Source organism: Camelus ferus, chromosome 17 (genome assembly GCF_009834535.1).
Source record: "Camelus ferus isolate YT-003-E chromosome 17, BCGSAC_Cfer_1.0, whole genome shotgun sequence".
In the NCBI taxonomy this organism is placed as follows: Eukaryota; Metazoa; Chordata; class Mammalia; order Artiodactyla; family Camelidae; genus Camelus; species Camelus ferus.
Genome location: NC_045712.1, coordinates 42205689 through 42219937, shown reverse-complemented (window position 1 = coordinate 42219937; position 14249 = coordinate 42205689). Strand labels below are relative to the sequence as shown.

General features: G+C 47.8%; 1 protein-coding gene and 1 long non-coding RNA gene across 4 annotated transcripts in view; one reads left to right on the top strand and one right to left on the bottom strand.

Annotated features, from left to right (window-relative positions):
- Positions 1–12962, top strand: part of ACVR2B (activin A receptor type 2B) — a 34698-nt gene extending 21736 nt beyond the window's left edge. For all 3 annotated transcript variants that reach the window (XM_032459200.1, XM_032459199.1, XM_032459198.1), the window contains exons 8-11: positions 183–297; positions 961–1099; positions 1191–1321; positions 2723–12962. In XM_032459200.1, the coding sequence (XP_032315091.1) occupies positions 183–297; positions 961–1099; positions 1191–1321; positions 2723–2917 (580 nt within the window). In that variant the 3' untranslated portion in view covers positions 2918–12962. The remainder of the gene's footprint in view (positions 1–182; positions 298–960; positions 1100–1190; positions 1322–2722) is intronic.
- Positions 8767–14249, bottom strand: part of LOC116657266 — a 26150-nt gene continuing 20667 nt past the window's right edge. The window contains exons 2-3 of the long non-coding RNA XR_004312368.1: positions 9826–9828; positions 8767–8781 (exon numbers count right to left, since the gene is read on the bottom strand). This is a non-coding gene — a long non-coding RNA (uncharacterized LOC116657266). The remainder of the gene's footprint in view (positions 8782–9825; positions 9829–14249) is intronic.

Genomic DNA, 14249 nt, shown 5'->3' with positions numbered 1-14249 from the left:
GAGGGGGTGTCCTAAAGCTGCCTGCCTGTGGGGCGTCATGGGACTTCACCCTGCTTCAGACCCTGCTGCCCAGATAGGGTGGGATGGCCTGGCTTCGGGTCTCTGGGGGTCAAGGTGGGAAGCCAGGAGCTGGGTCGATTGGACCACGTGCTCAGCTCCGTCTCAGTTGAGTGTCTCCACAGGGACTTTAAAAGCAAGAATGTATTGCTGAAGAGTGACCTCACGGCTGTGCTGGCTGACTTTGGCCTGGCTGTGCGGTTTGAGCCAGGGAAACCTCCAGGGGACACTCATGGGCAGGTGAGGAGCCTTGGGGTGCAAGACGGGGGCTGGCACGGGGGTGGAGGACCGCCCTTCTGGTGTTCAGCTGGCAGGGAGCAGGGGCAGGACCACTGCGTGAGCTCAGAGTGCTCAGAGCTCTGGGAGCAGTGCTCTGGTTTCACCAGTGGGGCAAGCGAGGCCCGCAGTGTAGCAGGGCTTCCCTGGCTGGTCAGCGAGAAACAGGTTCCCCACTGGAAATCTCTCTCTTCTTCTAGTTGTAATGATTAAGCAAGATAAAAATAAGATAAATACGAGTATACTAAAAATCCAAACCAAAAACCTAGAAAAAGTAACGCAAAGTTAAGCCTAAGCCAATCATCCTAAAACAACTGCCGTTAATATTTTTAAGTATTCCTCCCCTTCAGTAAAATGCACATCATCTGTGTAGCCCCTTACGGTGTCGATGGACTTAAGAGGGAGCAGTTCCATGCTGGATTACTGCTGTCTCAAATGATACCTTAAAATTATCACTGAGGTGTAATTTACATCGTGACCCCGTGGTCTCCACGTGAATGTGGTGAATCAGAGATGGCCATCATGATTCACGGCCCTGTCCATGCACATGTGATCTGGCTCCTGTGTCAAGCTGTGAGTACATCTGTGCTTGGTCGGTGACTGCAGACCCTCCCTGTCCTCATGCAGGTGGGCACGCGGCGGTACATGGCTCCTGAGGTGCTTGAGGGAGCCATCAACTTCCAGAGAGACGCCTTTCTGCGCATTGACATGTATGCCATGGGGCTGGTGCTGTGGGAGCTCGTGTCCCGTTGCAAGGCTGCGGATGGTGAGTCTGGACGGGAGCCCCGAGCATCCTGGGTGTGAGATGGGGAGTGGTGGGGCCTCAGGGTGACCCAGCCAGGCTCTCTCATCCCCAGGACCTGTGGACGAGTACATGCTGCCTTTTGAGGAAGAGATCGGCCAGCACCCATCACTGGAGGAACTGCAGGAGGTGGTTGTGCACAAGAAGATGCGGCCAGCCATCAAGGATCACTGGCTGAAACACCCGGTGAGGGGCTGGGGGGCAGAGAGGGCAGCCCCTCAATGTATGGCAGGGACAGAGAGAGAGGGTGCCTCAGGCAGCAGGACAGTCCCCTCCTCCCCTGCCTGGTCAGAGGTCACTTAGCGCACTGTCTCTCTTCACTGGGGTATCTGGGGGGTTGATGCTCTGCAGGGAGGCAGCTCTGGGTTTGGCCCCAGAGAGTGATGGACGTGACAGCCTGTCAGGGCCCAGAGTGCCCCCGTAGGTCACTGGTGCTGTGGAGCCCACTGGCCCTGGACCTGACACGTGTGGGTGGGATCCTGGATCTGCCAATCACTAGCTGGGTGGCCTCTGGCAAATTACTTTATTTCTCTGGGCCTTAGTCTCCTCAGGGTAGTAATAGATTTAAGGAGTTGCTGTAAGTCGTTAGACAAGACACCTAGCACGTAAATGCTTATTATGCATTACCCTTATGAAGTAATCTCTGTTCTCTGTCTTCGTCATTTTCTGGGCCTAGGCTGAGCCATGTGGCATCTGGGCCCCTCCAGTCTGAGAATACTGCACGGAAGACCCCAGCTATGTAAACTGTTACCTATCTTGGAAGGATTTTTGCCTTCCACTCCATTGAGTCCTTCCCCTGCCACTCTGGGGTTAATTCAGAAAAAAGACATCCTTGGGACCCCTTGGGTCTGGCACTCTTAGCACATGGTCAGGAGTCGAGCTGTTGAGGCCAAGTTCAGCTGCCATGCTGCTTCCTGGGACCCAGGACTGCAAATGGAGAAAAATTAGGCATGGGGGGAGGGAAGCTGGGCCAGGATCTTACCTTCTGCCTCAGACTTTCTGAGGCTACCAGGGCAGAGATACTGGGGTTGCCAGTCCCATTCCCTGATGAAGAGCCTGAGGTCTAGAGAAGCCTCAGTGTGGGCTGGTGAGCAGGCCAGAGAGGACGTGGGCATTTTATCTATCTTTCTGCCTTTCCAGCTATGCACACGTGGTTCCAGCCCAGGGTGTCATGCCTCGTTCCCTGGACTTCAGAGAGGTGTCTGCGGTGGTGGGGAATAGGGTGGGATGAGCCCTCCTCTGTCCCCACTGTGGCTGCACTTTGGGCCCTTATGTGATTTGGGCTTCTCATAAGATTTTGTTTGAATATCCCTGCTCCCAGGCAGTCAGCCGTGTCTGCCCTGGGAGGGCCCCGAGTTCCCCTCACTTCCCATGTTGACGTCCAGTGGCTCTTCTTTCGGGCTGTGGAGGAGGCCGGTGGTCTCAGGATAGTGACGGCCAGGAGGGGAGTTTGCTGCAGGCCCCCGTGATGGACCCGTGGGCTCTGCCTAGTCCTCAGGAAGTCGTCAGGCTTGCTGTCCTTTGTGCTTGTCCTCACTGAGAGCCACTAGCAAGGGTGTCTGTTTCCCCTCTCCCGCCATTGTGCAGGGCCTGGCCCAGCTCTGCGTAACCATCGAGGAGTGCTGGGACCACGACGCAGAGGCTCGCCTGTCCGCGGGCTGCGTGGAGGAGCGGGTGTCCCTGATCCGGAGGTCGGTCAACGGCACTACCTCGGACTGTCTTGTCTCCCTGGTGACCTCCGTCACCAACGTGGACCTGCCCCCTAAAGAGTCGAGCATCTAAGCCCAGGACATGATTGGATCTCCGGACTCAGTGGATCTGAAGAGGAAAAGAAAAAAAAAAAAGTCGTGTTTTGTTTTGGAAATCCCATAATACCAACAAACACATAAAATGCAGCTGCTATTTTACCTTGACTTATTATTATTATTATAATTATTATAATTATTATTATTAATATTATTTTTTGGATTGGATCAGTTTTTACCAGCACATTGCTCTACTGTATCGCAAACAGCGGACTCGTCAGCAGGCGTTGAGGTGCTGAGCTGTGAATGCAGAACCAGCGCCGCGCTGAGAAGCCTCGGCCACCTCCCGCCCCTCCCGTTTTCTCTCTGTTTGTGTTCTCAGAATCTGTGACACAAACCCATCTCCTGTCTTAGGAAACTTAATGCTGCAAACTCTACCTAGAGGAACCTTTGAAGACTGTTACATAAGAACACATCTTCCTCAAAAGAGGACTTGCCCTCTGCCCTCGCCCCCCCCCTTCCTGCTCCCTCCCTCTTACTGTGTTTTTCTCCCTTTTTAGACAGTGAGTTTAAGAAACAGCAGATGAGTCTTTCACGGAGTAACGGGTGTTGTCCTGACGGAGGAGAAACTAGGATGAGGATGGTTTGGACTGGAGTTGGAAGGGGAGGACAGAGCTGGGGGTGGGGTTTGGAGCAGAGCGACACTGGACTCGGGCACGTTCGGAGCAACATCCTTTGCTGTGAGACTACTTCTCAGGTAACCAGGAATCGAGGGGAAGGCTGGCGTGGAGGCCAAGCAAGAGCGGGGTCTGGAGAAAGTCTGTAATCAGGTGTGGCTCTGATCCATCTGTTGGCCCTGAACAGTTTTTCCCACTAACTTGGGCTTGGGTACAGGACAGAACGTTTCTTCTGCCCTGATTTTAAGGCTAGGTAAGGGTGGGAGTCATCACGGTTTACTGAGTATGTTTATTTTAAGACATGATACTGTAAGTATCTTTAATGGAGGAGAAGTTGAAATACATGCATTGCTTCCTCCTGGAGCAGTTCAGGGAAATCCCCATGGCGGGGCGCCCTCCACGGCGGGGACTGCGAGGGTTTCCTGGGTGGTGCCTGCCAAGGCCTGCCTGTCTAAGAGACCCCCAGCGTCCCGCAGCGCTGGCTCTGCCCTGTGCGGTGGCAGTACTGTCCCTTCATGTGGCTTGTAGGTGACACAGCTTTCTCCAGACCCCTTAAATAGGTGCATATTCTAAAACCCGTTTCTCTGTTATGCCGTGACCTTGCTCTAGTCAGTGAATGTTCCTAATGCTGCTGTTTCAACATTTGAAATTTTTTAATTTATGAAACATGCGAATTTTTTAAAAAACAACACACACATTCACATCCACACACACACACACAGACACACACACACACACACAGACACACACACACACTTTGCTATGTGGCTTCCGAGGTTTAAATTTTGAAAAGTAAAAGAATTAAAACTTCACGACCACAGACCACCTCAAACCAGAAATACCTCAGAATTTTCTACTTGTGTAAGTTTTATTATATATTTTATTAGTTGTGTTGTCTTGTAGTACGTATATTTTAATGTAAGTTGGCTTTTATGACAAGAAAGCTTAAAAGAAATAGAGAAAAAGAAAAAAACCTTTTGAGTCTTCTAGGGAGTGCTACCGTGTTGCTTTGATAACGCCCGCTTGTAAATAATTGTCATCAGCTCTAGGTTGGCTGTCTGGGCCGAGTCTGGGCATTCATCACTCTTCTTTGTGAAGGCTTTTCCTTCCGGTTTCTTTTGACCATTTCATTTGAGAACTGGATCTCTTAACCTTGAGGGTAGGTGAGTTGGTAGTTGACGGACAGCGGCTGACTTGGGTGAGAGTGGGAGAGGGGGCGCCTCCTCTCGAGTTCCTGGAGGTTCTGCTGTTTCCCTCGACGTGATCGGTCATTGTTGGGAATGACGGGTGACCCCACTTTAACTTGCTGTAACTGAGGCCCCTAGACCCACGGGAGGTAGTTGTACTTGAGATGGACTTCCTTAAGCGGATGAGCAGCAGCGATGTTGGACTTGGTCCACGGGGCTCTGCGGCCCCCACTGCCCGGCGAGGGCGGCGTGTCTGGGCGGCGGGGCCGTGTCCTCGTCTCCGTGGGTTTGCGCTCCGGGTGCTGTGGGAGGCGAGTCTGCTTCTCCCGCACAGCTCAGTCTTTGCTTCATGGGTCAAGATGTGAGCCGGCCAGGGTGGCTACAGGGACAGGTTTTTGTTTTTGTTTTTATGGTAAGTTATTTGACTTTTTCTTCGTCTTTTTCTTTTTTTTTTTAAGCTATTTTGTGCTGTGGTATTTTTCTTCCCTTGGGATAATTTTTAACAGCAAAACAGGCCTTACAGCAGTTGCTTTTCTTTTCCACTTATTTCTTTCCAAAGCTTTAAAATATTTATTGAAAAGTGCCATATCTGATTTCTCCAGCTTTCTCCTCAGGCAGGGTGGGGCATCTCTACTTTTCAACCCTCAGAAGAAACAAATAAACCACTAACAAATGTAGCTAGTTCACTACAGGAATGTTCAGATCCCTGAACCTCCCCCCGGGTGTGCAATGCGGAGCCAGAGCCTCCCTGTCTGGTTTTAGATCTCCTCTGGGCAGGGTTTCTTCTGTGTACTGGCTTGGCTCTTGTGAGAACAGGTGCTGGCCTGGCTAGGGTGGGCTGTGCCGAGGCCCTGCGGTGGGACCTGCGGGCCTTTTGTCCCGGGGGCTCCCCCTGTGCTGACCCTGTGCTCAGCCACTGTCGCGTCCTTTGGTGCCTTGGCGCCAGGATGGCCCCTGAGTGGTGTGGCCGGGCAGAGCGGAGGGTGCAGGAGTGCCAGTTCTTTGGGCTTCTGGCTGCCCTTCCCCCGCGTGCTGTGCTGAGCATCCCTGACTCTGCTCATGGCCAGGAGAAGGTGGCATCTCTTTCCAGGGCATGTCATGGGGGTCTGGGTGGGTCTTTTGCCTCTGAGAAAGTGTTGTATGATTTGCTGTCGTGTATTCTCTGGGGAGTGGACCATCTAGCGCTCTGGTTTATGTTTATTGGGTTGTAGGGCCTCTCCCTGTGCTCTTCACAAAGATTTCATGCAGGTCTCCACTTCGGGGAGCTCAGGTCACTGTTACTTTTTTTCTTTTTCCCTCCAAGCTCTGTGGAAGACTGGTGGGAATGGAGTCTGGCATGGTTTTCCCTGCCTCATCCAGGGTGGGAGGGTGGCCAAATCAAGGGACAGAAGTGGCCCAGGATCCCTGCCCCTTCCTTCCTAGTGTGCTGTCATGCAGGCAGGCTCCTGGCTGTGGGGCGGACTTTAGGGGGAGAATGTGTTCTGGTTGAAGACACCCATGATCACTGCGGGAAGATGTCCCTAGCCAGGGAGATCCAAGAGTGAGCAAGGGAAGGAGGAACCATATGGGGACAGAGTCCACTGTGTCACATGGACCTGCAGAGGACTCTTAATGATAGATGGCCAGGGAAGGCCATGGACATAGTCATTAGAGCATCCTGGGCCTAGCATAAGCCTGGTTTCCTCCTGGGGCCATTGGTCCCCACCAGGAGTCCTCCTTTGATTGAGTTACTTGGGGCTGAGCATGGATGGTTCTTAGTAGAAAGGGAGAGCGAGCTGTGCAGAGACGTGGTGAGACGTACCTGGTGTCCAGCATGGCCTTCCTGTCCTGTTGGCTCTCAGTAGGTACATGGAGGGATCGATCCTGCTGGGGAGGCTTCCCCATCTGTGCCAGCTGCTTCTGATTGAGAATTCACCGTGTCCGGACTTGGGGGCATGTCTACAGAACAAAAAAGACCTTGTCCAGCCTTGAACATCCTCAGATGCTTGAGCCCCACACTCACAGGTTCTCAGCCAAAGGGAAAGGTCTGTCGTTTCCAGGCCACTGAGATGGCTCTTCCCCTGCCCTGCCCTGGGGGCCAGGCCAGCCCTCTGTCCTGGCTTGTTGTGCTTCAGAAAGCTAAGCAGGTGGTCCCACAGTTCTGCTCTGCCACCTTTCTCTCCAGCTGGCCACCTCCTTGCTCCCTGCTACCCTGCCACTCGACATCTGGTGCTGGGGGTGTGGTGTTTTTTAGTGGCGAGCCTAGCTGTGTGTTGAGTGTCTACCACATGCTGTGTGTGGCTCGGAAAGCCTGTCACTTGGTCCCTGTGCCGTGAGCCTTGAGGGCAGGTAGGCGGCTTTTCCATCTTGGGTGGGAGGACTGGGTGACCCTCTTGCAAATGGAATTTTGCTTTTTTAAGAACGCAGTGTAAAGTTCGCAGCACCTATTGGTGATACAAATATTCGATGTTTTTTTTTAAATATGTAGTAAGCATACATATGTAAGTGTTTAGGATTGGTACTAGGAGTTGAACAGCCAGGCATTATTCTGGAGAACTTGGCTCACTAGAAAAATATCTAAACTGGAAAGCATTTTCCAGGAGTAAACTCAGTTTGATTGTCAGTCCCAGCTATTTCAATAGCTGGTTGGGTCCTGAATCTTTAGAGAGACAGCCAGGCCTGGTTCACAGTTCTGGGGCCCCAGACCAAAAGCAGCACAGTGAATTGACTCTACCCCCTGTCCAGGGCAAGCAGCTGGAAAGGGAAGAGGGCAAGGTGGCTTTCTCTCCTCATGCGGGTGACTTGAATTCTCCTAGGTCTGTAGCTGTCTACAAAAGCTGAACTAATAAAATACTCTGCAGCTGATGTGTTCAGCCTAGTAATGATGGGTTTATGTTTCAGTCAAGAGTAATGTTTTAGGTAAAGAAATAGGCCCAGTAATTCAGTTGATGAACTGTTTTATCTTCTCAGTCTAGATTTGTAAACATTTAATGAATTCAGGGTTATAGGCATAGTTTTTAAGTAAGATTCCCAGTAGTTAATTTGTAACCAGCAGTCTACTTATGAATGTGTCCCAAACCTTTAAGAGGCTTGGGGATGTTTTTTAAGATGATGATTTAGTTTTGTAGCAAAAAGAAATAGAAGTTTAAAACACACTCTTCCCCTTGGAAATTAATTCATTTGACTCGGCCAATTTTTAAAAACAATTGGAGTTGGCCCCTCCATATCTACGTATTCCTCATTTGCAGGTTCAACTGACCTCGGGTCAAAAATATTAGGGGAAAAAAAAATTGTAGAAAGTTCTAAAAATAAAAACTTGAATTTGCCACCCACTGGCAACTATTGATGTATTTACAACTACTTACATAGCATTTATATTTTAGTAGGTATTATAAGTAATGTGAGATGACTTAAAGCATATGGGAGGGTTTGCAGAGGCTATATGCAAATACTACATACACCATTTTACATAAGAGGCTTGAACATCTTGGATTTCGGGTCCCATCCTCCACCCCCCTACTCAGGTCCCAATACAGAGGGATGACAGTAGTGGGTCCAGGAGACCTGTAAACTATCAAGTAAAACTCCAAATTATCTAGTGGGATATTTTGAATATTCTTATTTTATACTCATTTTGGGTCCATTGTAAACTTTGGTTTGGACAAGATTTTAAACTTAAAGGATTTACCCCACTATTTAGATTTTTACCAAGCTTTTACATTTTCGTGATGGTCTCTTCCAGGTATGACTAAAGCAGGACTCCCTGATAGTGGTACTCCGTGCATCCCTGTAGTGCCAAACCCAGCGATGTTTTATTTGCTCCTATGGCAGCTCGTAACGATAACACAACTTTTCCCCTCATGAATTAAAACGTGTATTCCCTAAACGCCAGCATGTGGAGATGGGCACTGTGCTGCCCTTTTTTCTCCAGGAATGTCTTTGGATTGTCTAGGGCCCAGGCAGTTCTGAGAACTACTGCAAGCCACCTACAAGACACTAAAGAAACACAAACGTGGACACAGGTGTGTGCGCGATGGATTCTACAGACGTGGGCTCTTCTGTCCATCTATGGAAAAGTGTTACATTCATTTGCAGAGTTTACATTTTTAGACTCACAGTTATGAAAAATATGACCCATTAGCTAATGCTTTTCAGGCAGGTGAGGATGGGTGTCCCCCCCCCCCCCCCAAATGTGGAGTTCTGTCCTGAGTCTTGGGAATTTCTGTTGGTTGGCGTGGACTCCTCCCCTGATTCTCCCAATCACGTTTGCGTTGAAATGTTGTTAGGTAGCTTTGTAAATAAAAGAATAGGTTATATAATAGAGTTATGACACTTGAAATTTTACTTTGAAAAATCTATAGCACTACATATATATTTAGTTATATCACCTGACAGATTTTCCTGCACAGTGTGGAGATTGTTTTATACCACAGATTATTTTTATAAAGTCTAGTGAGTTTGAATAAGGATGCTTTTGTAATCAGAGTAACGAGCTTTAGCTTTCAAGATAAACGTACACTGGAGTGTGAGTGGTGTGGAGCTTTTACTTGGTGCTCTTGGGTTCCCGTTGACACACTGGTGATGACAGTCCATCCAGGGGTCTTGTTTGGCCAAAACTACTTGTGGCTGTCTGCACAGGACAGTCTGCACAGGAGGTGGGTGCTTGGTCCTGTTCCTTTCAGACCAGAAGCAGAGGGCTGGGGAGAGGCAAGAGGAGCCTGCAGTGTGTTTTACGTTCGTGCTTCCTCCTGATATTCCTTGTGAACAAAGGGTTCTGAGGTTAATCATTAAAGTTACCGTCACGGATGTAGTAGTGTGAGGTGTTTTGGGGAACAGAAGTTGTATGGGGTGCAGATGGTTGGGACTAGAATAAGATTCAGGCTTCAGACATTTGAAATGGGAATTTGGTGATTTGAGAAGTCTACCGAACGGGGTTATCTAGGACCAAATTGTCCAGGTTTCAGGACAGAATTTCTGGTTGAGTAATTCTTGGAAATGGGGGAGGGTGGTGTGTGGACGTAGCAGTCACATTCAGCGGAGAGTGGCCAGGTCCATCTTGTCTTCTGTGTCAGGGCTGTTTGGAGGTGAGGGGCTGGCTTGACCCGCTGTTTTAGTCTAGCGAGTAACCCAGGAGCCCGCTGAGGAAGCTCAAACCCTGTCCCAGCAGGATACCTTTCCAGGGTCTGCAGGGTTCCTGCTCTTCCCGCAAAGGTCGTTGTCACTGCCCTTGTGTGGAAGGAGGTCTTCACGTTAGCCTTTTTAATTTTGTGTGAAGAGTAGTTGGTTTTTCAGGTGAACTTCCTTGCTGGGGGTGTACAGGAAGTGAATCGTGAAGCAGATTCTCTGTACCTGTAATTGCTGAAGCCCTGTCCCCAGACCCTGCCTGCTGGCTTCAGCTGCTGCGTTCAGAGGTGCACTGAACCTCTGACAGTTGGGACAGTGATGTCAGGAGAGTCCCTCACGTGTCCTGTGAAACCAGCTTGTGCTTTTTACCCGGTGTGACTGAGAGTAAAGTTTTACACTACCCCTTTTATACTTGAATGAATTCGGTTTCGGCAGATCCAGGAGCACTCCGGGAACCAAACATCGGTCCTTTCCTGTCCCCATAAAAGAACGTTTCTCTGCTCTCCAGCCACATGCCTTGGAATGTAATTCTGTTGTGCCTTTGTTTTTTGTCACCTGCCTCCCCCCAAAAGCAACTGCTGTAAGCTTTTTTCTACTTGTCTTTTCTAGCCTGAACCCCCACCTTTTTCCTTTTTCCCAGCTGTATTTTCTGGATGCAGTTCTGTGCTCCAGGTGTTTTAAGAACCAGTTACCTCAGACCTCGTGTTGAACAGTGTCACCATCTGGGTCCTCTCGAAACTGCAGGCTTGTGATACACATGCACAGGAACCCTGCCGAGTATGGGTACTTATTTGTTTTCAAGTAAAACTCTTCCCAAGGATTGCAAAGGGGGCTTCTGGCAAGCTCTTCACAGCCTTGTGGTGGGATGGGTCTAGAGTGTCATCTGAACGGTGCTTCCCGTGGTCCTCTGAATTTTCAGTATTCTCGTGTCTGAATAGGCAAAGTGATTCAACTGGCTGGTCTTGTCCACAATTGAGTTCCGAAAATGAGCTCTTTGTAACATATTTCCAGTCGCTAAAGCTCAAATGTAGAACATTCCCTTAAATGGCAGGCTTGAAACTCCCCCCCCCCCCATCCACCACAGTGCATTTTGGGAAGATGTCTGTAGCATATGTTGCTGTGAAATCAGGCCTTGCGGGATATGGTTATTTGTCATTTTGATGTATTTTAAATAAATATATATATATATTTTTTAAAGAGCCTTTTTTACCAGTTCAGAAAGTTTAACCAGCAGTTGCCACATCAGAAGTTTCGTCTCTGGGGCACAGATGGCAGACCAAGGTTGAAGTGGTAACTCGGTCCCATGAGCGTGGGCTGCCCGCCTGGGCTGTCCTGCGGACCGTGGGGTCCAGGGTCAGTGTGTCTCCTTGGGTCCCCACTCAGCCCCCGACGTGTTCGGTCTCTGTGTTGTTCAGCGGGCTGTTGACCTCAGTCCGTTCAAGTGCTTTAGTCCAACTGAGATTTCCTCAGAGCACTGCCACAAGTTAAGTGTACGTTTAGCCAAATAATTTCTCCGTGAGGGAAAAACGCGCTCGTCCAAATTTGACCAGTGATGACAGAGATGAGAGTAGGAAAGAGTAGGCGTCAGCTGGATTTTGATTTGGAAGGTATCCAAGTCATTGTCAAAGGCTGTCTGAGAGCCAGCGGCCATACAGATTATCTGGAGATCTCATCTGGAGTATGAGGACCTCCCGTGAGGGGAGGAATTGTTAAAATGGCGGCGTCTTTTCCCTCCACCCCCCACCTTTTTGAAACTAGAATTCTGTAAAAATGCAAAGAAAGTTGAGTAGTACTTGAGAATTGGGGGTGAGGGTTACCGCAGATGAGAAACATACTTCTAGATCTCAGTTCCACGCCACAAATCCACACGCCATTTTTCAACTGTACAAAAGAATCTGCTTATGAATTTGACATGATCTTAATGGTAGCATCAAAGGCCGAATTTTTCACGTGTTACTATTTTGCCACATTTGTCCTTGAATCTGAATAACTTCATACAGTACTGTAAATTTAACTTATGTTGAGTTTGATGTCAATTCTTGTGAAAAGAGCTTCTGCATGTAACAGACACACAGTTAACACAGCAGAGTACATTTTCAGGACCAATTTTGGAACCAACAGAAGATGTCACCTGTCATTTGCCATCTTATATATATCAGCTTTACCAGCTACTTCTAAATTTGTATATTATTTGTAAGGAAAAGAAAGAAAACCCTAAGACTTGTCTAACTTAGTGGAGAATGTGTGTGTTGGGTTTAGGATGGATAGCGAAGTCTTATTGAGCTGTGTTATCTAACTTGTATATAAAACTGTAATTAAAAGTTTGGATTCATCTGTTTTCTCGTGGTTTACAATGATGAGTAATTTGCAAACTCTGGAAATGTGACTAGTATATGATTTAAGACTGTAGAAGTGAGGAAGCTCTTCAAGTGCTAAAACTAAAGACTAATAGTTTTTGGCTCAAATTCAATTAAGTACTGTCTGTATACCAAGATATGTGAGCTGTAAATGTAATAGGTCACTTTTCACCCTTGTAGCTATAAAATAAAAATTTTGTAGAACAGAAATAGCTTGTACTACTGAATTAACAAGTTATACTAAAGTATCGTGTTTAAAAATACACATATATATACACAGAGTTCAGCTTGTTGCTGTTACCCTGTCTGGATTTGGAAAGTGTGCTGATTTTTATATATATATATAATACATGTATATGTACTATATATATATATATATATAAAAACACACACATATATATATTATATACCCACACACATCTAAAATGGCGTAAAGCAGACATCCATGTAATTACAGTTGCAAAATGAAGACATTTTGGAAAGAACATTGTATCATAGTTCATTCATTTGCAGTGGATCTTTGTTCCTTTTTACTGTGGTAATTTTAGAAATGAGTGTCAAGTTTGAAATTAGATCTGCTATGTTGGGGTTTTGCTGCTTAAACTCTGCACTGGGTCCTCAAATAAACCGATGTGAATGTAGTTTTTTCCCCCTGTGTGAAGGAGCAGCCACACCCCAATAGAATAGGAGGAAAAATCTAGAACTATTTCAAGTTTTATCTTTTTGTATATGAAAATAAAATGATAATAATAATAAAACCCTGTTGTCTCTCTTAATCACATGGCAGGGGATTGAGATTTCTTTTCATGGGATTTAGAAAGAAATAAAATGGTGTTCTCCCACTTACAGGGCCAACTTGAACACCTCTGTGTGTTCCTGCTTGGAAGACATGAAGTTGTTAATGGTCGAGCACCTTGTCTGCTAAAGTCCCGGGGGGCTGAAGCTAAACGCAGGTCCCCGTTTCTGCCTGTGGAAGCTCAGGACCTAGTTGGAGACACTGTGGGCTTCTCCTTAATGGACAGTCCTGGGACTCTGGGTAAGTTCCTTCCAGGGCAAGGGTGTAGTTTCCAAATCCCGAAGAACCCCACACACAATCCTACCACCCCCCCCCCCACCGTCCTATAGTTTGCCAGCAATCCTGAGCAATATTTTTTGTAAAGTGGAGGAGAGAAGCCTAGAAAGTAAGTTATATTGAGGACCACTGCAGAACAGGAGCTCTGCATTTCCAGGCATGGCTGGTACCAGGGTCACTTGCTGAGCTATGAAGAAATAGTTGTAGGGTACCACCCCAGATCTGAATCAGCAAGCTGGGTTTCCTGTTTTGGAGTTCCTGACTTACCTCCCTAGGTGAAAACATGGTTCCCTGCTAATAAAGTAATTGTAGTCTACCACTAATAAAACAGGAAAGCCCTAGGAGTCACCTCACTGCTTCTGCAGTGATGTGAAAGATTTTTCTGGCCCGTGGCTGATACTTGCTAAGTGGAGAAGCACCAGCCTTGAAGCCTCCTCCTGGCGCAGGTCAGTGCCTTTTATTTACTGTTTATTATGAAGATGAAACAACCTGCATGAAACTCTTTGGGACAAGTTTTGATGAAGGGGGCTCTTTATTTAGGAACCAGTTGTCCAGTTTGGGGTCCATTTTATCCTTTCAGAGTTAGAAAGTTCACCTTTTATTAGTGAGTGCCCCTAATGATGAGAAGGAGAGGAAGGCAAAAGGCTAACATTTGGGAATGAAGATGTTGGATGAACAACGCTATAAAGTTGGACTGTAGGGGCCATCTGGTCATTTTTCTTTCAGCAAATGAATTCTTCCAGTTAAAAAGGACACAGAAGCAGGTTCATAAAAGCAGGCCTGCCCAATTGAGCAAGTGGAAGAGGGCTCAGGGGCCATTCAGCCTGCCTTCCCCTTCTTCCCCTTAATTCTCAAGCCCCCCTACTAGGGTTCCCCTGATTACAGTTTTAAAACGACTGGTCCTTCATTTTAAAGATGGGCAAACAGGCTCAGAGGGAGGTACCCTATCCAGAATCAAGTGGCCTTCTGATTC